This window comes from Oxyura jamaicensis, chromosome 15, assembly GCF_011077185.1.
Source record: "Oxyura jamaicensis isolate SHBP4307 breed ruddy duck chromosome 15, BPBGC_Ojam_1.0, whole genome shotgun sequence".
Classification (NCBI taxonomy): domain Eukaryota; kingdom Metazoa; phylum Chordata; class Aves; order Anseriformes; family Anatidae; genus Oxyura; species Oxyura jamaicensis.
This window is the reverse complement of record NC_048907.1, coordinates 13,509,992-13,524,885: the sequence shown is the minus strand read 5'-3', so window position 1 is coordinate 13,524,885 and position 14,894 is coordinate 13,509,992. Positions and strand designations below refer to the sequence as shown.

The 14,894-nt window shown below is 37.9% G+C and overlaps 1 protein-coding gene across 15 annotated transcripts in view; it reads right to left on the bottom strand.

Annotated features, from left to right (window-relative positions):
* The window catches only part of RIMBP2 (RIMS binding protein 2), a 151,191-nt gene that overhangs the window by 26,154 nt on the left and 110,143 nt on the right, over nt 1-14,894 (bottom strand). For all 15 annotated transcript variants that reach the window (XM_035340805.1, XM_035340813.1, XM_035340800.1 and 12 more), the window contains 6 exons: nt 10,890-11,041; nt 8,417-8,493; nt 7,082-7,191; nt 5,843-6,652; nt 2,832-2,983; nt 1,423-1,890 (listed from right to left, as the gene is read on the bottom strand). In XM_035340805.1, the coding sequence (XP_035196696.1) occupies nt 1,423-1,890; nt 2,832-2,983; nt 5,843-6,652; nt 7,082-7,191; nt 8,417-8,493; nt 10,890-11,041 (1,769 nt within the window). The remainder of the gene's footprint in view (nt 1-1,422; nt 1,891-2,831; nt 2,984-5,842; nt 6,653-7,081; nt 7,192-8,416; nt 8,494-10,889; nt 11,042-14,894) is intronic.

The window sequence follows — 14,894 nt, the reverse complement described above, 5'->3', positions numbered from 1 at the left end:
GAAATGGCAAATATAGGACATGAGTACTCAAGAACACAACATTTAAATATACTTGTGGTTTAAAACAAAGTTATCCTGACTCTAACCTTTTAGGAGTCTGCAGGAGTTTTTTGGTTGTAGTATCACTCTCACTCAAATAATTATGTTTTCATGTGACCATTAACTCAGCTGCTAGCTTTCTTCCCTGCACCGTTATCTTGAAATTCTCAGCATTCTACAGTCAGAGGCTGCTAATGAAGACATTAATTTCCCCCTTGGCTGAGGACTAGCATAAGACCTAGCCACTCATTCCAGCATTTTTGACCTCAGTATAAAAAAAAAAAAAAAAAAAAAAAGGAAAGAAAGAAAAAAGAAAAAAAAAAAGCTATAAAAAAAAGCTATAGAATGAGACTTTATGCTCTTCCTCTGCTCACAGGTGACTCTTACCCCTCAGCTACTGAATGCTGCTGCCTACTCCCATGACAAGGCCTCCTGACTGTGCCACCTAAGAGGCTGGATAGATGTCAGGGAGAGGACACTCAGCAGCCTACTGCAAAGGGAGAATTGCTACTACTGGAGACCAAACATGACAAATATCACTGGCACAATTTGATTTAAGGTAGAGTGAATCCATCTGTAAACTTCTGTCCAGATTCCTGAACATTTCAAGTATCACTAAAACTAATGCAAAATAAACATGGTTCAGAGCATATGTTATGTCAGCAATTTTCAAAACCAGAAAAAGCATTTCAGTTCTCTTTCTCTATATGTTTGTTATATCAGCTTTCATTTGAGTGCCAAAGAAACTAATTGTCTTTACTCCATTACATTTATCCCAGTTTGCTTTCCTTATAAAGAAAGGGGAGAAATACACACAGAGCTTATTGACCCAGAATTATCTAGCTTCTCAAAACTGGTATCACCTACTGGCTCAATTCTGTTCTGAAACAGATAGGCAATACTGGGGGACTGTTAAGACATGCATAAATGTCAAAGTAAATGGAATTATTTTGGAGACCAAAGACTCCATATAACAACTCATGACTGAAAAATGAAGGACAAAGAGAATATATTAAAACTGACACCAGATCCTGAAGCAAGTAACTAGCAGTTATGAGCAGCTTGTGATGAGAAAGTAACTGCCCAGGACGGGACCTTTTTTTTTTTTTTTCTTTCTTTCTTTTTTTCAGAAGTAAGACTCTGCATTTTCTGAAAATAACATTTCTAGCGATCAAAGGCCGATCAGTGCTCTTTATAGTTACAAGCATATTTGTGAAAGATGCCACAGAATTTTATCACACTGCTTGCTCTCAAACCACTGATCTTCAGTGTTTGTGAATTTATTATCTCCTCAGTCGGGCATATACTACAAAGTTTTTTGATGGTAAGTGCTACAATGAATAAAGTAATCCCTAAAAGCAGCAAGAAAAAGTTTGCCTTTACCCTATTGCTCTCTGCAACTCGTTGTGCAGCTTCTCTTGCCATGGCTTTTGCGACAGTATTTGAGACAGGTGTGCCTTGAGGTTGAGGGAGTATTCGGTTAGGTGATGGAGACCTCCTCCCCTGAAGAGGGCTGTGAAAGTTAGGGACAGGTGGCTCAAGTGTGTGCCCATGAACAGGGGATGCTGAACGAGTCTGCTCCCATGACTCATCCATTTTTAAATGTGGACCTAAATGTTCTTCTTTGGTTTCTGGGGCTCCGGCACTTGCAAATGGCTTAGTTTTGGGAGCAGTTCTGGGGAGAGGGGTTGGAGGCACCAGTAGGTCAGATGGAATGGCAGCAACAGTAGAGTCCACTGATTCCCCTTGTACAGAGAGTGTTCGAACAGTAACTTCTTTTGCTTCCAGATTTCTTAGTCTCATTAGTTCCACCAGTGTGTTCTCTGCTGTTGGAAAGATCACCTCCGCCACCTGGGTACATAAAACAAGCAACTTACTAGCATGAAGACATCTGTTTCCCTCCTCTCATCACTCCCCTCAATGACACTGAAATACAGCCTTCAAGGTCTTAACACGTAGTGAATTATTACCAATACAGAGTGAGCTTTGAGAGCTCACATTAGGCTCCACACCAATTAGCACCAGTTGTCTTTAATCCTTTCAACTCTTTTGTCCAAAAGGTGAAGTGTGTATAGAAAGGGAGCTAATGATCAAGTTAAGCACAAACAAAAGAACAAGTTCTGCTGAAACCCAGGAAAGCCCTGCACATATCCAAGTGCCATCACACATTCATTGCTGCCTTTACCTGTCAGTGGAAATTCACCTTATGTAGATGATACCTTGTCCTGGTTTCAGTTAGGACAGTTATTTTTCCTCCTAGTAGCTGGTAGGGTGCTATGTTTTGGATTAGGATGAGAAGAGTGCTGATAACATGCTGATGTTTTAATTGCTGTAGAGCAGTGCTTATACTAAGCCAGGGACTTCTCAGCTCCTTGCTCTGTCCTGCCAGTGGGCAGGCTGGGGGTGCAGCAAGAGCTGGGAGGGGACAGACCCAGGACAGCTGACCCAAACTGGCCAAAGGGGTATTCCATACCATCTGACGTCATGCTAAACAATATATAGGGGTGGCTAGCCGGGCTGGGGGGGCCGGCTACTCAGGGTTGGGCTGGGCATCGGTCAGCGGGTGGTGAGCAATTGCATTGTGCATCACTTGTTTGTACATATTATTATTATTATCATTATTATTTTCTATCTTAATAAACTGCCTTTATCTCAACTCACAGGCTTCACTTTCCCGTTTCTCTCCCCCATCCCAGAGAGGGAGGGGGGAGGGTGAGCGAACGGCTGTGTGGTGTTTAGCTGCCAGCCGGGTTAAACCACAACATACCTGTAACAATGGAAGGAGAACTCACCTGTTGACCTTTCACATAAACACCATAGCCTGTGACATTGGCACCATGGGAGGTCCCTGTTGCTGTCAGAGTTGGTGGTTTCCAGGACACCTGTATGGTTGCTGGAGTGGACCCGGCCCGGACAGTAACATCTTGAGGTGGAGCTGGGGGACCTAAACACAGGCAAGACTGGTCACCTTTGAGAATTAGATCAGAGTTTGTACATCAGCTGATAATACTTGCAGGTTGGAAACTACTGATCTCAAAGCACTTATTTTTTCAAGAAGACAAAATATTCTTACTGCAGTTACAGCGTAGAAACAGAAGCACACACTCAGCAGGTCATGGAGCTATAAACTGACCCTAAGCCTACAGACATTAACTAAGCTATATTTGCAAGACAGTCTGTACTTGCACATTGCTCAGGACCAATTTTTATCCCTGTAGGCCGCATAACTACTACTTTGAATGCAGAAGATTTGAACAGAAAAACATGGGGAGAAAAGTGCCCAGGTGTGGCTCTATTAATGAAAAACTTGCTGCAAGTGACAGCAAGTGACTTTTTGGAATGTATCTTTGCACTGAATGCACACGGCATACTCAGAAATCACTTTTAAATTCTGCCTCATGACCATCAGTGACTCCGAGCCAAGATTTGCAGGTCAGAAAGCACTTTGACACTAAGGAGCGCTGCGGACTGTGAGCCAGAACCATAACCTTTTCAATCAGCAGCATGTTGGTGTAACGGGCAACTGGACTCAGACTCCTCTGCACTGAAAAAAATAAATATGCCTGCTAAGGCATTTAAAGTACGTTAGGGTAATAGTGCACCAAGTACATCCTTAATTAAAAGGCATTATTAACCTACTATAAATAGCTCTACTTTAGACAGAAACCAAAGTAAAAACATCACAGAGATTATTAGTTCATGAATATTTCAGGCATCCTGTTCTGTTAATTTAACAGTCAAATGCTGAGAAGTGTTTCATGCTAAAACATTTCAGAAGCAGGTTTCAGCTGCAGCTCTCTCTGGGTAATACCTGGGAGCTGATAAACCTTAGTTGCTGTGAGTTTGCTTTTACCACTGAACTAAGCACCACCAATTTTTGTTAATTTACTGAGAGAGAAAGCTACAAATATTATAACTGTGTGCATTCATTGCTACCAAACAGGTTGTGATACAAGCGTTAATATCAAACAAGCCTCAGCTTCTAGATAAAACCATCAGTGCATTTCAGTAGTTTTTTGTCACTGAGTTTCATCCTTTACCATGGATCCAAATCTTTTTGCAAGGATTTGCATGTGAATACAATTCTGGTCATATTCAGGACACTACAGGCAGAGCACAATTTTTTTTTGCCTGCACCATTAGTTGCACCTACAGTGCATTTTTAACTAGCAAGGCCAAAGCACGTAAACTGATCTAATACTATCTAATACTATTCTTTCCCAAGACATAGATTTTGATTTAGGATTCAGTTTCATCTTCTCTATTTTATTGACAGCCAGCATGCTTGATACAGCAGAGTTCCTCAGTTTACAGGAAAGAACGCATCTGATCTAGTCCAGGACCTTGTCTCTGACATTCACGTGCTCCTACAGAAGAAGGCACCTTCCTCCCTTTTCTCCCTTTCTTGCCCTCTCACCAACCCCCCCGCCCCAAACCAATCTCCAGGGAGTCTCTACTTTTGTAGGCTGTAACAGAGATTGGTTTAATAAACTGTAATGCTTCTCAACAGAAGACAATTCATTGTTGCCTTATCATGCTTTAGCAACTAGAGGGTGATGCAGCATGTTAAGTAGTTGGCCTGAAAAAACCTCACTCAAAAGTCTTTTCCCAAATAACAAAGAAGAGATATTTAATAAATTTAAACCATCATCTAGGCAGTATCTCCCAGCTCCTGTAGAACACATACAAAGTTTAAAATGCCCTCCTATTAGCAAACACTACAATAGCACCACCACTTAACCCACTGAAATTATTTATAACAAAATAATAAATGCCTGAACTGTGGATATTTTTACTGAACCTATAAATCAACAGCATCAAAAGCAGTAGACATACAAGTTTAATTCCCTCTCTCAATTCAACTGTCTTGCATGTCTCCTTACATATAAGGAAATGTTATTGGAATTTCACTCGCCAGGAGTCATTTGTGTTTTACGGTCCCTGCTTCAGAGGCATACAGTGCTCTGAAAGTCTAACTATATACGGAGGATTCTAATAGTCCTTGATTAGATGAATCTATAAGAAGAGATGTTCAACATTTTCAGGTATTGCCATACATCCCCAAAATTATGACATTGCCCTTCAAATGTACTACATTATTTCAGCTCTAGTTTTCAATGCTCTTAAGAGCATTTTCAATGCTCTTCACTGTTCTTAAATACTGGGAAAAGACTCGTAACACTTACCAATATCTCTAAGGTAAAAGCAAATTGGGGGAAAAAAATCCCTGTCTTTCCAAAACACGACTAATTTGTTACCTTTAAAAATTCATATTATACTTCTGATCACAACCACACAACCAAAGGATATTTGAATCCCCTTAAATCACTGCATAATCCTCTGTGCTATCTGTAATGCTTTTCATTACAGAAGAGAGTTGGGTTGTCTCTGTAAAAAGTGCATTCAGAGACTCAAACAACATACAAATAATATTCTAGAAGTAATAACCTTTTCTTTCCAGCACTGTCCACATCAACAAAAATAATTACCAGAACTAGTATAACTAGACTAATTAAAAACAATTTGAGATTATTCTGATAAAACACATCATAGCATGTGATCTGTAATGAAGATAAGCACATCTTTCCCTAGTTTATCACTCCAGAATGTACGTAGGAACAAGGAAAAGAATAAAGCAGGAGAGGAATTAATTATAGATACCATAAAGCAATCTAGTAATCCCCAGTCTGCCCGTGAATGTGACAGGGATTACAGCATAAAGCTATAGGTTAGGTTAATTTACTTAGAATTTTTCAGAGAAACTGAACTGCAGAGTTTTAGGGTAGGAAGAAAAATATCAAACCTGCTGGCAATGTAGAAAATTCCACAAAGGCTTCCTTTTTTTCTCGTTGTTCTAGGGGAAGCTGCCAGGGCATCTGATGGGGCTTTGCCATGACCTTCACCTTGTAGGCCATATTGGGTTTCAAATTAAAAAAATGATACTTGTAGCTAGCAGCTTTGACAATGTCAAATTCTTCTTCATTAAGAAAGATGACATGGCTGTAATTACTATTTGTAGGGAGCCAGGACAGCTCAGCAGAAATCTGGGTTATGTTGTCCACTTTAAGATTAGAGGGGGCTACAATTACGTCCTTCCCAACTAACAAACTGCACTGCAGTTCATCCGAGTTACCCTTGTTTGTAATGCTCTGAACTGATATTCGGTATGTACAAGTAGAAATGTTAAGCTTTTCTATAAGGGCTTTTGTTCTGCTTCCCAAGGCTATGTTCATCCGTACTTCTTTGTCAACCAGAACATTATAGCTGCTAATGGTTCCCCATCCGGGTGGCACTACCGGTGGCTCCCAGCCCACAATGACACTTTTGGCTAGTTGTTTAATAAGGGTGATTTTTCTAGGATAAGGCACAATGTCTTCTCCAATTTCATCGATGTTCACATCCAGAGTCCCTGCGCCATTGCTGATTATGCTAGAGTCTATGTGACTTGGTGGACTTATCTCTAGGATATCTCCTTCTAAAGTAGAACCCGAATGGTTGATAAAATTCTGATCTTGTTCACTGCTTAATGTGCTTGATAAACGGGTCTCATTGTCTTGAACAAAATCCACAAAATTTGAAGGGACTAGTCCTCTCTGTCCATCTAGGAGTTCCCCTGGTGAGAGAGAATAATGTCATTAAAGTCCTTGAAGTCCTCCTGCATGTTAATGCCTTGCAATAAGTAGATAAGGAAGAAGATATAGATGAAAACTATACATAAATAGCATTCACAGTTAGAGAAAGGAAGGGTTCAGTGTAGGAAAAACAAAACAAAACACAGAACTCACAGTAAGCTTTCTTGTCACTTTAAATTTTATCTTGCAAGCAGGAAATGCTGACAATATAAAATATCTTATAATTAGCTATGCCTGCAAGGAGTGGCTTTGCCAGTGCAGAAACTCTGTTAATTAACACAATGACGGTAGTGGTAATTTTAGCAACTGATTTTGTAGTAGATGAAGGAAAGCACACGGAGTGTGTTTAACACTGATTTGAATCTGCATTGATTAGCATGAATTTACAGATTAAAAGAAAAAATAAATACCTTCATAAAAGCCATCTTCATCCATATCTCCATACACATAAAGGTACTTTCCTGCCGTAAGGGGGAGCTCTGCTTCTGGATTTTCATTTGGTCCATCGAAAGGGTTGTAACTGCAAAGAAGTACAGATGGAAAATATGCGTGTTCATTTACAACTACCACATACCTGGATGCTCATCAGAAGAAGGTGTACAGTTCTAAGGGTGCATTCAATGATAATTCGTCGGTTCAGTTTTTGATTACCTTCTGAAACATATTTTGAATGGAGTCTATGTGAGTTTGTTGTACTGCCTCTATGAACTGTGTTGCCAACAGACTGCCATGAGACCCAACGTATTCACTTAAACACTATACACTTAGAACCACATCCTTTTCCAGAGAATTTACTCACAAATTTTTCACTTAGATCTCTTTGAATAGTCTGGCCTAAATCTTTATTTTATTTATTTATTTATTTTAAATGATTTAAGGAGATCTCACTTGGGACATCTCTGTCCCCATCTTCTGTTTGTTTTATATGACAGTCTTTTACACAAGTTATTAAACTTCAACAGAGACAAATAAAATAGAGACAGAAACAGTAAGCTACAGCTAAAGCAAACTACCCATAGACAAAACTTGTTATAAGTGTTTAAATCCATATTAATCCTGAAGCATAAATACAGCTCATGAGTTAACTATAGATAATCATTCTTTGCTGTAAGGTGTTGTAGAAAACAGGGCTGGCCAGGAGACTGATATGTCATTTGGCACAAGCAGTGTATTAGTGCTTATGAGAGCATCCACATGTTATAATTATTCTAGTAATCTTGAAGAAATATTAGAATCTGTTTAAAATCAGTTTGAAATACAAAACTATAAGACAGCAGATTTGCTGATGACAATAGATGCAGTGATACAGGATGCAAATGCTCCCAAGGATAACTGCATTTTTTGAGAATTAAAGTGCGTGGAAATGGCAGTGTTTTGCAGCCTTGGCAAATAGGAAAGGGTCTGCTATCTATAGAAGTCTCAAACTTGGTTTACAGTGAAAATAATTGTGTTCTGTTTTTTGTAGTCTTATAGTATCAGAAGCAATCGAACATCAAATACTAAGGCATTCAGCTGACCAATTATGTATTACCTGCCAGCTTTGGGCTATATCCCCTGAAAAGCCTAGTTTGTCTAAATCTAACAGACAAACAACTTTGCCTCCTGCAAGGCACACTGCTCCCTCCCATATCACAGCCCAAAGGAAGCAGGGACATAGCTCTGTTAACCTACCTGCCAAAAGCAAAACAAAACCATGTTGAAAATTACAACTATGCATTATATGTGCAATGAGCTGGTTTTGTTACCTGTAACGGGCAATACAAAGATGGACTTTCCCAGAATATCTCTGCTTTGAGGTATTGGAATTCTGATCATTATCCATCTGTAGAGGAAAAAAAAAAAAAAAAAAAAGAGAAAGATTTCTAAAATATGCATGCACCATTTTTCTCAGACAATATAAATCTGAAAGAGAACATGAAACATTAAAAAAATGAAATTCTAATATGGAACACGATTAAGGCATTTTTGCATAATAGGTCTTAGACTATAATTGCAATTCAGATTCTAACATGGCATAGAAATTGAGCTATTTCTTGATATATTCTAAAGATTCAGATTATGTGTCTGAGTCTGGATGTTGATTTTCCTCAAAAGCTTGCAAAATCAACCTAAATGTGGACTGGTTCTTTGCCATTTGGTAAGTGAAGATGTCAGGCCCACTCACTTTCATGTTGCTGACTGAAGTTACTTAACCATACTAGCCTCTGACCATCTCACCCTCCTAACAAAGCTTTTAGTAAAGTCTTCATTAAAATACAACAAACTCAGTTACTCCAGAGTGACCTATCGTAGGTGGTATGTCTAGTGTTTCATGATACAGCTGTGTAATTACACAGCTCACCTAAAATGATACTCTACTATTTTAATTAGAAAACTGCTATAGCGCTGTGATACTAGTAGCTAAATACTTGAGACACATGATGATTTTTTGAGCTGTTGCAAGTGTCAGTTTCCACATACCTGGAAACAATGAATATCACATAAAATGTACCCCCCTTTAGAATCCAATCCAATCCAATCCGCAGCAGCAGCAACTGTTGAATTCCACACTTTCTGTTAACTGAAATCACCTTCCCTCAACCGGCTGGACAGTCACCTCCCTTGACCAGCTGGCCACTCCTCTGTTGATGCAGCCCAGGATGCAGTTGGCCTTCTGGGCTGCAAACATGCACTGCCAGCTCATGTCAAGCTTTTCATCCACATTTCCTTATGATTTTATTAACACACTCTCCTTTGGGTCTGAATACCTCTAAAAAAGAATGGAACTTAATTTCTGCGTGCTTGCATAATGTAAGTATGTATCACATAATTACACTCAAGACGGCACACAATGAACAATTCTGTAAAAGAGGGCTTGACATTCTCAGTGAGAGATAGCTCAAAAATAATAGAAAAAAAAATGAATTAAATTTGACATACACGTCTTCTGTTCCTTGCTGTTAGTTCTGCTTCCCGAAATCTCGTTGCTAAGCTGCTCTTTCTGGTTTGACTACTTTGGGCTGCTTTTTCTGTGGCCTCTACAAAAAGCAGTGAATGTTCCACATTTCATGGTGGTAAGGACACATAATATATTTATTTGTAGTAATAGTAATAGTAATACCCATTTGTAGTAATAGTAATACCCATGGAATTTCTACTGTACAAAAATCTAATATGTTGTTGAATATCCAAAACCATACTCAGTCTTGCGATCCATTTAAAAACATTTGGATTTTATCAATTTTCAGATGTTCAGTAGCAATGAACATAAAATAGTAGAGAATATGCACACAGTTTCAATTTGTTTACTTCTATAAAGATTGAGATGGGAGTCAGGACTGTAAGCTGAGGGGTACAAAGTAAAGCTAATTTCTTCATTTCTGTTTGCCCACACATAACAGGCATATAATATTTAATATAAAGTATTATACCTTTCTATAAAGCTTTCAGAATATGTCCTATACCTCCTTATATTTAAGTATCAACAACCAACTTTGTCACATTGTCTTTGTAAAGTTCTTAGGAGGTTCCCACTGGCTTTCTACAAGAATTCTACTAAAAAACAGAAAACCTTTTTAAGAAGGACCTCTCAAAAGTACAATTAAGTACAAGTTGAAAAGTTGGATGGTGTAAGAGCTTAGAGTAAATGCTCAAAATTAGTTTAGAAGAGTGTTTAGAAACTGCTTCTAGCAGGTGGTATGAGCCTAGTTCTGGTGAGAAAAGTAACACATCATGAAAACCAGACAAAGAACAAGTACTGCAGAATGAACCACTTCTCAAGCCTAAAGCATATTTGCCTTGACAGGACACTGGTCAGAATTGCTCTTCCAGTAACCAAGGCTGTATCAAAGTCACCCATTTTGGAAGATACAATAATAATAATAAACCTGCGTAACAGACATACACCAAAACAGACACAGACAGAAGTAGTGACTTGCACCTTTTAAGCACACAAGTAATGCAGAACTCTGAATGCATCATCAAAGGATGAGATTTTCATAGAAGCCTTTTCATAGAAGAGGGTCTCACACATGCATTTGTTGTACCACGTAACTAGTATATCAACTAAGACTTTGAAAATTTAATTGAAATTCCCACTGGTCACATTCACAATTTGTCTCAGACAATGAGAATATTCTTGTCTTTTTCGAAGTAGGTGGATGATCCTGCATCAGTCCCTGGAGAAGAGGTCCTGGCCTCATAACACACATTTCCAGTAACAAACTTCAAAAGACTCACGTCTGAATCAAATCTGCATCTTGGGGTACCAGATCTTGACTTGGACAGGAATGTAGGTTTGACAGACAATTGTTCTGGTTTGTCTCCAGATACTTGAAGAGGTCGTATAAATTCTGAAATCACACAACGGCTTCCAGAAGGACTTTCATGACCTGGCAGTGAAGAAAACACATAGAATAAATAATTGCTTTCAAGAGAAACATTTCCAAGTAATAACAAGAAGAGATCTATTTTCTCCTCCTTTTAGAAATCATTCTAGAAAAAGACTAGGGTAGGTAGAGTGAAGACAAGAAAAGTAGCTAAGCCTAATACTTCACAGCCTTTTGACAGATAACGTAAGTCAACAGTATGTAGTGGAACATCATGTAGATAGTGAGGCTATTTTAATTCAAAAAAATCAAAGTTAAAGTCTTCCATAATGCAAGGAATTCTACTTTTGTTCTGAGCACCTTGATATCTTTGGAAAAGTAATTTGCCATGATGTTGAACATGCACAGGAGTAGAAAGCTACTGTTAGAACCCCTCTATTTCTTTTGGTAACTTTCTCATATGCTGGAAAGCAAAATCAAGTTGTGCAATTATCTTCAAAGAAAGTACCTGACATGTAAGTCATTTGGTTGGCAGGATATTCATTTTGAAATGAAGGGAAGTATTTTGGCATGTTGCATGGGCAATAACTTCTGCAGCATCAGCAGAAGTTATAGCAAAGTCTAGGCCACTGCTGACACAATCAGATATCCAGGGTGTCTTCTCTCCTCTTCACTTTTTCTCATTAACATAACAAGTCTATGCTCTAATTTTTCAGACCATAGATACATGCAGGTTTGGTATTTCCCATCCAGTTCTGCCAGAAGTCTGGACAGCAAAGTTCTGCTACTGAATTGCAAACTTCCTAGACACATGTCACCTGGAATTAACACGGGAACTTCTTTATTACCCCAGGCTGGTAATGGGTGCATATTTTGTTCTTGGACCCTTTCTCACATATATAACCATAAAAGTCATCCCTGTTAAGAAACCTTTAGCCAATTTAGCTCCTCCTGTTTGCTTGCCATATCAGGCTGTCAGCGCCAAGCCTGCAAATAATTGCTCCAACTGTGATTATTCATTCAAAGGAAACTGCTGTTTGGTCTCATACCTCCTGGATTTTTCAGGTTTTGTTACTAAATTCGTTGCACTACATACAAAGTGTGGAGAGAGATTCTTAGAAAATCTAGCCCTTGCTTTGCTAGGATATTTTCTTCTTCAGCCAAGGCAAATCATTGATATGTCTGGGCTTGAACAACAGTATGAATATGGAGGAATGAGACCAATTAAGACTTTTAAAATTTGTTCTCTCACTGGAAACTAATTAAAAATGCATCTTTGCCTTTATATTTGCACTGTGGATAAAACTAACATTTTTAAAAAATACAACAAGTATCAGTTGATAAGAACATGCAGAAGCTTCTAGAAATGTCTCTTTTACCTCTAAATACTAGGAGAATTAAAAAGCCACATGCTTTTTTTTGTGTGTGTGAAGTCTTGTAAAATCCATATACCATCAAAATGGCCATGACTAGCAACAACCTGTGAAGGAAACCTGAACACCCTTCCAAGGAAAGAGGCAAAGAAGAACTCCAAACTTAATTTAAATGTCTCAGGCAGAATTGAAACTGGCCATAGCTGAAGTACAATTAGTCTCTCCATTTTATTTATGGGACTGCTGATTCATTATGGACTACCTAAATTATCTAGACAGGCCATTTAAATGCACCCCTTATCTGATGAATAATAAATCTTGAAGGTTTCTGTATTGGGTTGTGACATTATTATATGCTTAGAGTGAACTTTTTATGTTCTAATCTATTCTGGCTAGGTTTATTTCATTTCCTGATACATTCAAAAATCATCAATTAAGGCAAAGCAGCTGGTCATAAACTGATCTCATTTCCGTCATTTGCTTTGCTTTGAATGCTGTCCTTGTGTTTCCTCATGTGTTCTTTTTTCCTCACACATAATAAAAATAATTACGCTTCTGGTTTGAAGAACTTGCTTTAGCATTACCATCATTATTCTGAAATAGTTGATTTCAATAATTAGGCATCCTACCCACTTGCTTAAACATTATTTTATTGTTATCATTGCATTCATACTGAGAATGAATATTGTCCAAGGATTTCTGATGTTTATACTTCAGCGCTGCAGGCCCTGAATTCTAAGTAGTATAAAAATCAATAGGTTACGAAAAAAGGCTTTGAGAGCAAGGCCCTTAAATGACTTCAGTACAGACCTGGCTGTGTTCTCTGTGTTTCCAGTCCAGATTTTTTGCAGGATTTTTGTTTATTTTGTTTTGAAAGTTTTATTAAAAGCTGTTCCTGTTAGCAGTTATAGAATAAATACTACATAGTGTGTTAAGTTTGACTCAGGACCTCAGAATGTTCAGTTGATTTTTATTTGAGGACTGGGGACTAACTATTCAGATCAACTCCAGAGATAAAGACTGGACCTTCACAAGCTGCCTAAAGGACATTTCAATACTTAATTACCCTTCCTTTAAAAATATGTCTTGCTTTGAAAATCCTACCCTTAGGGACATGAAGAGCTAATCCTGTTGTTATTAAGGAAATTTCTGCTAAATTCTTACAGCCATCAGGTAATGTCTTGTGAATTCTCTATTTAATGCACTTTAATATCCACTTAGGTAAGATCTGTAGCTCCAGAAAAGCCTTTTAAGCTTATACATACACTAAAGTGGGTGAGACTGCAAACAGCTATAATTTTGTGTTTTAAAAAACTAAGCCATATAAAGTACAGAGTCACTGAAGCAAAATAAAAGAAGGATGTCACCTTGGTTTCTTCTGACTTGGTTTCACACTGAGTGTAGCACCCTTCACCAAAAATAACTGCTCATCTATAGTGATATGGAAAGGATTTGTGATTTCTAGGCCCTACACCTCGCAATTTTTCTAGAAGCTTAGAAAGATAAAATAAAATAAATAAATACAGACTATTTTGTTTGTCTACTTCCTCTTTATATTTATCCTAAAACAATTTCAGGGGAATTTGTAAGCTATGGAAATTATCTGATAACAGGAAACTACAAGTGTTTCTTTGTAGAACAAGTAGTAAAAAATATTCTATCATGGGTGATACTGAGCTAAGTATCACATGCTTGTGAGCACACTTCTCAGCCTTGATAAAAACATAGTTTTACACAATCTAACATAATTTACATGCAAGTTCCTTTTAGGTGTCCTCAGGTAACTTCTTGCCTTGAAACTTTTTATGAATAATGAATTGTTAACAAAGATGTGTGTTCTGAAGGAACAGTTGCCTGGCAACAGGCTATGATGACCTGGTGAAAATTCAGCACAGAGCCTGTCAAAACACACAATGAGCTGAGCATACTAGGTACTTTATGCATAAAAACACCAATACAGATTTTTTTTTTTTTAACTTTACATTCTCCATTTCTTTTAAAACTTATCAACAATGGTGTAACTTTTCTGTTTCTGAAACACCCAGCATTTAAGTGTTCAAATACCAATTTAAACATGGTTAAAATTTTAAACACATTTGCACAGTTTAGTAAACAACTACAAGTATTATTCCTCCTCAGGTGTGTTAAAATAAAACATCCCATGAAACTCCTTTTCAACCAAAACCACTTTGTGGCAGAATTTGTGTTTATACGGACAGTGTTTGCTTCTGTCAAAAATTTATTTTATATTTTAATTTCAGATTTTTATGGAGAAGTCTGCACTTCCTGCTGAAAAAAATGCAACTAAACCAAAAACATTTTCATGTTTGTTAAAATATTCCATTTAGTTTTCCCATTTTCTGCCCAGCTCTGTCTACAAGTTCTTTTAATGTAATGGGTAATGCAGTGTGTTTTTTCTTTCCCTGTGAATTGTTACTTCAATGAGATAGCAGACCAACTCCTGCCCCTGAAACTAGAAAGATTTTCCAACAAAGCCTTTATATACTGACAGTCTTTCCACTTCCAACAGAAGTAGATATTTA